Source organism: Tigriopus californicus, chromosome 12 (assembly GCF_007210705.1).
Source record: "Tigriopus californicus strain San Diego chromosome 12, Tcal_SD_v2.1, whole genome shotgun sequence".
Lineage (NCBI taxonomy): Eukaryota > Metazoa > Arthropoda > Copepoda > Harpacticoida > Harpacticidae > Tigriopus > Tigriopus californicus.
The window spans coordinates 12,345,047-12,355,078 of record NC_081451.1 but is presented as its reverse complement, the minus strand read 5'-3'; the positions used below and the strand labels follow the sequence as shown (position 1 = coordinate 12,355,078).

The window sequence follows — 10,032 nt, the reverse complement described above, 5'->3', positions numbered from 1 at the left end:
GACCTTATTGGTAGCCGTTTTTCTGTCATTATCGAGGTTGTGCAATGCATATTTTATTCATTTTTTCTGCGACTGCCAGAGTGCAAAATTACTGCATTTCCGCTAGCAAATGTTTTCTGGTTTTATGATAGGAAAGCGGGATGTTTATATCAATTGGTGTGAAGCATTGATGATCGTAAGTATGAAGTTGGACCAATTTGACTCGTCAAGTTGGATTGGCGACATTTCCTCGTCCAAAGGTCGGTCCTCTGTGAATGAGAGCAACATCCCCCAATTCCCTTACTTATTTCATTGATTCAGGCTGTTTTTTGTACCCCAATGAGTTCTTGAGCAAAAACTGCCCATGTTTGACATCAATTCATTTATCCTCGATTCGCTTAAAGGCATTGTCGATTCCCTTGTGACATTGCAGTTACAGGGTGTCAAGAAGTTAGGGGCCGCTCTTTGTGGGGAATCCTTCCCCCCTTAATCAAGGAATAATTTGATCAGATTGAGTCGCCACCAGTTATCATCAAAAGGGATTATTGAAAAACCTAGAACCATACCAAGAATGATCCGAATTAACTCTAAAGGTCATTGGTAACCCTCTGATGTTTGGCCACCAAAAGATTGACTCTTGAAATTCCAGATTTCGGCCCTTGGTCCGGTCTGTTCTAAAACGATTTATCGCATTTGCATGAGGTTCTCCGCTTTCAAATGGTTTGATGATGATAAACACTGAAAGGCTCACCAACATCCCTTGGTCTTTGCCAGCCTTCAGGATGGATGCCCTTCCCTTAGCTTTGGTTCTGACCTTGAAGACTGCGCTCACTTGCATTTTCAGACATTGTTTTGAGCGTTACCTATCGCCTTTAAGATATCGTTAGACCATTTGTTGTAATATGCCACTAGCTACTTGACAGATCCCCTAAGTGAATGTTTGTGGTTTCATATCAAAAGAATCTTTGAGCAAGGAGAAATATTGTGAAAAACAGCCATCTTTCTTTCCACCCTGAAGGGTGATAATTGTTTCCAAAAGCTTCATCATTAGAACCGTTTCAACTGTTTTAGTAAACTCTGCCAAACCTTGCAGATATGATTCAATGATTTTCATTTTGGTCCTTTTTTTCTTCATTTAGTCATTAGTAGAGCGTGTAAAAATATTGAGTTTCAATAAAAAAATATTTTTTTAAATAAAAAAAATATTTTTTAAGTAAAAAAATAAATAAAAAAATTCTCAAAAAGTAAATATTTAGACGTTTTCAATACAGTGGGTAATATTTTGCACAAGCTTCTTACGTCAAATCAATCCCATCCTGAGGAAGCTAACAATCTAGTCACACTGTAGTGATATTTTGTTCTCCATCTCGAGAATTTGAGTACGCAAATGAAGCAAAAAATACTTTCAGACCAAACCCAAAGGCAAATATGCATTTCCAAAAACAGAAATGCGAAGTTCTACCTGTATGTTTATGCATTTCAATAATAAATATCGTTTAAATATTTGTGGTTTTTTCCATAAATATGATTTAAATATTTAGTCGTTTCTGGTGCAATGTTTTTACCCGCCCTAGTCATTAGGTTAAAAAGGCAGGGAAGGTGCCTCCACTGTGTGATTAAACCTTGAGGAGCGTTGGTTTAGCCGAGTAGAGAAATATTTCTTTTGAACCAACCTAACAATAGTCCAAACGCTAAATCGAAGCGAGAGGTTAGATAACACTCACAAGCCCTTTTCATGTCGTGTCGATGAAACCTACTTATCAGTATTACCAATGTATGATTTAAACATTGACATATCTAACTTTGGGTTGGTCAAGAATTTCGCGGTTTGTTAACGAACGCCTCACGAAACCTCTATTTTCTCGTTTTCCGGGTCGCACATTCGAAGTGCCATCTGCACTATTAGAAGGAAAATTTCCCTTAAAGCCCACTCCTTAGGTGGAACTACAGAAAAATGGCCCTCATTGATAATAAGATGATGGTAACATTCAGGTATGACGACCATTGCTTTGCCAGAATCAGAATCTTATTTTTTGCAGTTTTAGCCAAAGAGGGGACTGTTCTGTCAATGTTCCCCCTGAAGTTGTGAAGGCGAATAGGCGAGTATACGACCCAGTAAAAATCGTCGAAACAAGGTTTAAGGCATTACGAAATTCGAAAGCGAGCCAGAGTTTGATAAGTCAATTCAATCTCGAGATTATTGTGAATTTCGTTCAGAGAATCGGTTTGAACGCGCAAACCCTACTTTAAAAGCTTCTCAGAGGGCAATATCACATTAGGAGGGTAACTATGCATAAAATTTCGATGCGAGTTGTGATCAAGAGTATCACAAAGTGTTCCATCTTATTTTTTGACGGTATTTCAATAATTCAATCAAGTCGAATTGTATGAATTTCAAAAGAAGGCGTCCGATCTTGGCCAAAAATTGGAAAATGGAGCAACACTGATTTTGATTTTGCATTGATACTTGAATTAAAGTCCACAAAAGGCTGGCCTTGATTTCATAGAATTTTGCTGGTTCGATTTCTTCAAACTCAGCAAATTTATTGTTTCATTTTATCCGCGTCAAATGACTTTCAGGTAAAAGTTAAATTGTTAGATGACTTCTGATCTCTGTGGCCAACCTTGCCAATTTTTTCCAGGTAATTATTTTTTCTTAAGTACACGTTTTTAACTGCCCAATGTTCTTGACATCGTCCTTTTAAACCTCATTACCGTATTGGCCAAATGGCACATAATTAGCAATTCACTAAAATGAATTTACAACTGCAGGCTGCCCTATAGAAGCAAATGTGTTACTATATATCCATGTTGTCACCATGACTCCGTGGCGCAACGGTAGCGCGTCTGACTCCAGATCAGAAGGCTGCGTGTTCAAATCACGTCGGGGTCAAATGATGGCTCACTTTTGATACTGCATTTCAATACTTTTGCATCATGCACTTCTCAAGGTCATTCCCAAGCATGTCAGTGTGTGTTATTGAAGCATTGTCTAATAGTCAAGCTTGTTGGGAGTTAGTTGATGGAAGGAGAAAAGCACATTATAGTTCTTGGGTTTTCCCTTGTTCTCATCGAGCGGCCGTGTGGCCTAATGGATAAGGCATCAGACTTCGGATCTGAGGATTGCAGGTTCGAGTCCTGTCACGGATAAGCACTTTTTTTTATATTTAAGGGTGGCGGATTATGGGTATACCAAGCTGAAGGATCTCCTGGAGGCCTTGCCCAATGTGATCCAGATCATTGGCGAGGGCAGCAAGAGTGTGATCACTCTGACTCATCGCCATCAAGTGAAGCGCTTCCAGTCAGACATGCTCAAGATCCTCAAGGGTCAACCCAATAAACAAGTGGCTCTCTCGGAGTTTCCCAAGATCTAAGAGAAGACATTCAAGAAGGAATTCCGGGTCACCGACTATGGCGTGAGTACAGGCAGTCACAGGGTTTTAGTAGGACGTTGTTCTTGAAGACTCTAGAATCTCGTCAAGGTTTGCGATATCGACGATTTGCTCCACGAGATCTCGGAGACCTCGGTGGCCGTGTCCAAGAGCGGTGATGATATCATGATTGAGGTGCCCAAGCGTGAGCAGACCCTGGATGAGTTGGAGCGGACTCAGACTTTTGCGGACGAGTGCAAGAAACTCCTACGACACGCCCCCGAGTGTCGGATCGCGTTCAATAAGTTCATCCCGTCGTATCATCACCATTTTGGCCGACAATGCAGGTACGCCCATCAAGCAAAGCCAGCGAATTTTGGATGCCATGCATGTTGATCATCTTTCGTATGTTCTAGAGTGTCAGATTATGGATTCTCAAAGTTAATGGAACTTTTCGAGAGCATCCCTCACATGGTGGATATCACGGAGGATTCGGATGGCGAGCGTCTGATCCAGCTCACGGACTCGATCCGACTGAGTGTAGTGGGCGACCAGATCAAGGAGCTCATCCGAGACACGCCCAATCAAACCCTCACCGTGGACGACATGGAGCGGCGATACAAGTCCTTGTTCGGATATCAACTCCGACCAGACACATTCGGATACAGCTCCATGATGGAGACAAAAAAGCCATATGGGAGACTCGTCTTCAATCTTACAAAAGCAACTCATTATCCTGTCGGAAATAATGGTTTTGTCTCGTTTAGTGGCTACATACACTAACCATTTCAGTACCCAATTTTAGACTGCAACAATTGGGCATTTTTTAAAAATTGGCAGATCCATTGAACTATCGTCCATATTGCGTTCCGTGGCTCAAATTTCGTTTGTCAATTTGGCGGAATACATACGTATACATCTGAGGCAAATGGCACGCAAAAGTACGACGACAATTGACCCCGACGTGATTTGAACACGCAGCCTTCTGATCTGGAGTCCAGACGCGCTACCGTTGCGCACGGAGTCAGTTAAAATGCTTACCGTCAAATCGGCCTATTCAAACTCAGCGGAGTGGGTGGTTTGATATTCGGATGGAGGCCATTCTTTAAGCTAGTTTATGTCGAAAATTTCCCCTTATAAAGAGTGGATGATAGAAGTTGCGACAAAAATGGAACTCAATGGCAAATCTAACTTGTTTTTTTTTAGTGAGAGGTGGTCATTTTTTTTTCAAGAAACTTTCACAATTGAAAAACATATTTGTTGAGTGCGAGTCGATGTGGCAAAGTGACTCACTTGAGTAATCAACAGTAAAGATCGACGCCCAAGACAGACAAAATTTCCGTCTTTCAAACGCAACCTTTACCCAAACAGTCTTCATGATTACCTGGAGGAGCCCGCTTCCAGTCCCATGGGAGCTCGATTGAGGGACAATCCATGGAAGTTATCATTGCCAACAACTCCCGCATCTGTTCGAGATGAACCATGACGAGAATGATGTTGGTTGGAGGAATCGCCATCCCGGCGGAAATGTGGCATGGGCGCAGAGTTGAAGTACGACGACAATGGTGGAAGAATCTTGGCTCTTCTCGGGCATCTCCTTGGCCACACAGATCACTTTTCGTGAGCCTCGGCCACGAATGGTGAAATGCTTGGACAAGCCAGATTCCAGGAGGTTCTTGATATTTGGATATCCATACTGACCCGGTGAGAGCGCCGTCTTATACTTTTCCGCAAACAATGCTTCCAAATCCGAACAATACAACTTGTCGTGCTCTCTGCACATAATAAAAAAAAACATTAAAAAGAGGGAGAGGTTCATGTCCACTCAGTTGAGTTTACTGCTCATACAAGTAACACAAACAAAGTGGCACAAATCTTTCATTATAATTTAAGGCATTTCTAAACAGGAATTGAGCCAGAAAATTCGACTCGTCTGCGACTGCTTCAACAGAAATCATCACCAAATAGCCTACTTGTTAGGGAAGCCGGATTGCCATGTTTTGACAATTGTTTCAAACAGTATCATTGACTAATCTTAATTATTTTCTCTCTGTGTGGCAAACATTCTCCAGGTTTCGTAATGCCTTAAAACACTCGTCCAACCTTGATCAATTCCGTGATCCGAGCAACGCAAAGCTGCAAAGGAACCAAGCGAATGCTTCTAGCACCCGCACTATTGAGCATCTCCTCTCCAGGCTCATTGTTATTATCATCATTTGTTGTTCACATCATCTTGATCCTTGGAGCATGCAAGAGCTCCACGAGATCCGGCAAATCGCACGCCACTTTCTTCAGGTCCAAACCTTGCCAAATCTGCAACAATCGTTAAAAGACGAATAATCCACACCCGCCACGAGTTTCAATAGCATGGCAATAGAGGCGCTTGTGGGCATAACAGCTTACCTTCGCTCGTATTTCAGCCAGGAAGTCGTCCACTTTCATTTGTCCATTCCGTTTGGGCCGTTAGAACGGCTCTCACGTTCTTGGGAGCAGCTTGATGTAGCTGCGATCGATGAGTCGGATTTTGGGCGACTGATTGCTCTCCGCCTCTCTCACACGGATCAACTGATTCATTGTAGCCTGAAGTGCAATGGTCATAGGATGGATATGATTGGCAAACTTGCAATGATTGCAAGCCACTTCCTGAACTTGCCTCTAGCTACAACCAACCATACCAACCAACAAGACTAATATCGGCATTCTATCAGTGCTCATTCTTGCTACAATCCTCAATGCAGACTTGTGAATCAAAGTGACATCGGGCACAAAAATAAAATCACAGAGTCTCAATTGTTCCGGTAATGAAATTATTTTGAATGCCAAAGGCGCAGATAAAAAAAGGAGAGGCTCAGCCGGGATTTGAACCCGGACCTCCTGCACCCAAAGCAGGAATCATACCCCTAGACCACTAAGCCACTTGTATCAAATACGGTCATTTTGAAAAATAAATTATTTTTCTATGTTGATTTGTTATTTTGAAACACTAATTATTCTTTATTTTTAATTGGTCATTTTGAAACACTATTACTCTTCTAATTTTAATTATATATTTTGAAACACTTATATTACTTCTTTTATTTTAATTCCATATTCTGAAACACTAAATTACTCTTCTAATTTTAATTCGATATTTTGAAACACTATATTACTCTTCTAATTTTAATTCCATATCTGAAACACTAAATTACTCTTCTAATTTTAATTCCATATTTTGAAACACTAAATTACTCTTCTAATTTTAATTCCATATTTTGAACACTAAATTACTCTTCTAATTTTAATTCTATATTCTGAAACACTAAATACTCTTCTAATTTTTAATTCCATATTCTTAAACACCTAAATTATTCTTCTATTTTGATTTGCCATTTTGAAAATCTAAATTATTCTTCTAATTTTATTTTTTTTCTATTTGTTCACTGGATAGGGGTAATTTAACAGTCAATAGAAAAACCGTGTCGTTGAGATGAAATGTTAAAATGATCCGTTTGACCTGGGTCACTAATTATACATAAGATTTTGATGACATTTGCCCCCACATTATAATTCAATAAAGAGGATTCACCTGATCGGCCCTATATTATTGGGTGGAGGTTGTTCGACAAAGCGCCCTCTGAATTTGCAACAGGTCCATGGCAATTCGTTGAGCGTAGGGAGGCCTTGTTAATATTGATATTTTTCAAGTTACAAGACTCACCGAGAAGTTCTGTTTCTATACCAGGTCCGGTTAAAATTGTTCAAATGCTTGACGATTTCAATCTTACTATTGTTGATGTGCAGGAAGTGGGAGGCGTACGAGCTTAACAGAAAACCATGGCCTTCCTTTTGATGTTATTGACATAAAGCCGTTCTCTTGGCATTAACCATGGAGAAGATTGATGGCCTTTTGCAATTCCCCGGCCGAAGCAACCAAAACAAGCAGATCGTCCGCAAACTAATGGTATCGAACGGATGAAGGGTTGTCGGAAGTGGGTTGGTTGTGAGAGCTACGGGCAGATGGGAAAATGTTCATTTTGAAAAGGATCAAATTGGTGATAGTGGATATCCTTGTGGATGACCATAAAGAGCAGCATCAATTGATTTCGGATTTTACATAATGTTGAATTATTTTTGTTTGTTTATATTACTAGGTGGCGGATATGAGAGTTTTTCGCATTTACATTTTTTTGAAACATAATTGGATGTTTTATGTTTTAAGGATTTTTTGTCCTAAATTTTGACCTGGAAGCACCACGTCACCCACAAAGGAATTTTGATTGCGCAGTTAGTTTTAAGAAACTTGATTGAGCCTGTAGTTACTTATGCCTAGTAACAGGCTCAGAGCTTGAATCAATGGCCACAAGTTATATTTTGATGTGCAAAAACAAAAAAAAAATATTTCATCTAGTTATGATGACTTAGCTTTGACAACCATAACTATGCGAGGTTAATTGTCGCCATCCTAAAATTACAAAAAACCAATCACTTTATTCTGAGCTTATTTGCCAATGTCATCGTCATTTTGATCACATAAAGATGACATTTTTATGGCTCAAAGCATCATTTTCAAATGTGCCCTTTTCTTATAACGCTTTGTAGCTTGCAAAGTAAATTGGTCAAGAGCATGATGGGAAGCAAACTTGATGGTTGCAATGTTGTACATTTGATGCACATTCGAATTGTTTGGTTGCTTGACATGTTCATATTTTGGTTCAACCATTTATATGGGATTTTAGGACCTTTTTTGCATATCATGTTACCTTCTTGTAACTCACAAAGGAACACGATGGATGAATTCACCCCGACAAAAGCATCGATAATATATAGATGAGGGAAAAAAAAAGTTGATCATCTTTACTATGTTCTAGAGTGTCAGATTATGGATTCTCAAAGTTAATGGAACTTTTCGAGAGCATCCCTCAAAATGGTTATCACGGAGGATTCGGATGGCGAGCGGTTGATCAGGCTCACTGGACGTCGATCCGACTGAGTGTAGTGGGCGACCAGATCAAGGAGCTCATCCGAGACACGCCCAATCAAACCCTCACCGTGGACGACATGGAGCGGCGATACAAGTCCTTGTTCGGATATCAACTCCGACCAGACACATTCGGATACAGCTCCATGATGGAGCTTCTCGGTAAGTCATGATAGCATTAAAAATATCAATATCACAAGGCCTCCTACGCTAAACGAATTGCCATGTACCTGTTGCGATTCAGAGGGCGCTTTGTCAAACAACCTACCCAATATAAGGACCGATATAATTATGTAGGATATAAAGGACCGATCAGGTGAATCCTCTCTATCGAATTACAATGTTGGCAAATTTCATCAAAATCTTGTTTAGTTAGTGACCCAAGTCAAACATTTCATCTCAACGACACGGTTTTTCTATTGACTGTTAAATTACCCCTATCCAGTGAACAAATAGAAAAAAAATTTTTTTTTTGAAAATCGAAGAATTGTTTATTTTTCCAAAATAAACGTTGTTTTAACAAGCGGCTTAGTGGTCTAGGGGTATGATTCCTGCTTTGGGTGCAGGAGGTCCCGGGTTCAAATCCCGGCTGAGCCCTCTCCTTTTTAATCGGCGGCTTTGGCATTCAAAACAATTGAACATGGTTCATTCCGGAACAATTGAGACTCTGTGATTTTATTTTTGTGCCCCGATGTCACTTTGATTCAATCAAGTCTGCATTGAGGATTGTGGCCAGAATGAGCTCTGATAGAATGCCGATATAGACTTGCTTGGTTGGCATGGTTGGTTGTAGCTAGAGGCAAGTTCAGGAAGTGGCTTGCAATCTATTGCAAGTTTCCACATCATATCCATCCTCTTGGCCTATTACACCTTCAGGTACAATGAATCAGTTGATCCGTGTGGAAGAGGCGGAGAGCAATCAGTCGCCCAAAATCAGACTCATCGATCGCAGCTACATCAAGCTGCTCGCCAAGAACGTTAGAGCCGTTCTAACGGCCCAAACTGGACGACTTCCTGGCTGAATACGAGCGAAGGTAAGCTGTTATGCCCACAAGCGCCCTCTATTGCCAATGCTATTGAAACTCGTGGCGGGTGTGGATTCGGATTGATATCGTCTTTTAACGATTGTCGCAGATTTGGCAAGGTTTTGGACCTGAAGAAAGTGGCGTGCGATTTGCCGGATCTCGTGGAGCTCTTGGATGCTCTCCAGGATCAAGATGATGTGAACAACAATGATGATAATAACAATGAGCCTGGAGAGGAGATGCTCAATAGTGCGGGTGCTAGAAGCATTCGCTTGGTTCCTTTGCAGCTTTGCGTTGCTCGGATCACGGAATTGATCAAGGTTGGACGAGTGTTTTAAGGCATTGGAAAACCGTCGGAGAATGTTTGCCACACAGAGAGAAAAGATTAAGATTAGTCCATGATACTGATTTGAGAAACAATTGTTCAAAGCATGGCAATCTGGCTTCCCTAACAAGTAGGTTATTTGGTGATGATTCTCTGTTGAAGCAATCGCAGACGTTGTCGAATTTTCGTGACAAATTTTTGCCCCAATTTCATGTTTAGAAATGCCCTAAAATTATGATGAAAGACTTTGTCTCTCTCGCTGGTTTGTGTAACATTTGTTTTGTTACTTGTATGAGCAGTAAACTCATCTGAGTGGCGATGAACCTCTCTCCTTTTGTTTTAATGCTGGAATGTGTAAGGTAGATATTTTTAAGG

At 40.6% G+C, this 10,032-nt stretch overlaps 2 protein-coding genes and 4 non-coding genes across 6 annotated transcripts in view; 5 read left to right on the top strand and 1 right to left on the bottom strand.

Moving 5' to 3' along the window:
• Positions 1-3,940, top strand: part of LOC131891360 (meiosis regulator and mRNA stability factor 1-like) — a gene marked incomplete at its 5' end in the record, with an annotated part of 22,538 nt that extends 18,598 nt beyond the window's left edge. The window contains 3 exon segments of the mRNA XM_059240891.1: positions 3,152-3,395; positions 3,462-3,697; positions 3,767-3,940. Of these exon segments, the coding sequence (XP_059096874.1) occupies positions 3,152-3,353 (202 nt within the window).
• Positions 2,801-2,872, top strand: Trnaw-cca (transfer RNA tryptophan (anticodon CCA)). The gene has a single exon. It is a non-coding gene; the product is annotated as a tRNA-Trp (tRNA).
• Positions 3,057-3,129, top strand: Trnar-ucg (transfer RNA arginine (anticodon UCG)). Its single transcript has one exon. It is a non-coding gene; the product is annotated as a tRNA-Arg (tRNA).
• A 2,254-nt stretch (positions 3,941-6,194) lies between the features above and the next one.
• On the bottom strand, positions 6,195-6,265 carry Trnap-ugg (transfer RNA proline (anticodon UGG)). The gene has a single exon. It is a non-coding gene; the product is annotated as a tRNA-Pro (tRNA).
• Positions 6,266-8,832: 2,567 nt separating this feature from the next.
• On the top strand, positions 8,833-8,904 carry Trnap-ugg (transfer RNA proline (anticodon UGG)). Its single transcript has one exon. It is a non-coding gene; the product is annotated as a tRNA-Pro (tRNA).
• A 405-nt stretch (positions 8,905-9,309) lies between these two features.
• Positions 9,310-10,032, top strand: part of LOC131891361 (uncharacterized) — a gene marked incomplete at its 3' end in the record, with an annotated part of 2,142 nt that continues 1,419 nt past the window's right edge. The window contains 2 exon segments of the mRNA XM_059240892.1: positions 9,310-9,341; positions 9,442-9,652. Of these exon segments, the coding sequence (XP_059096875.1) occupies positions 9,572-9,652 (81 nt within the window).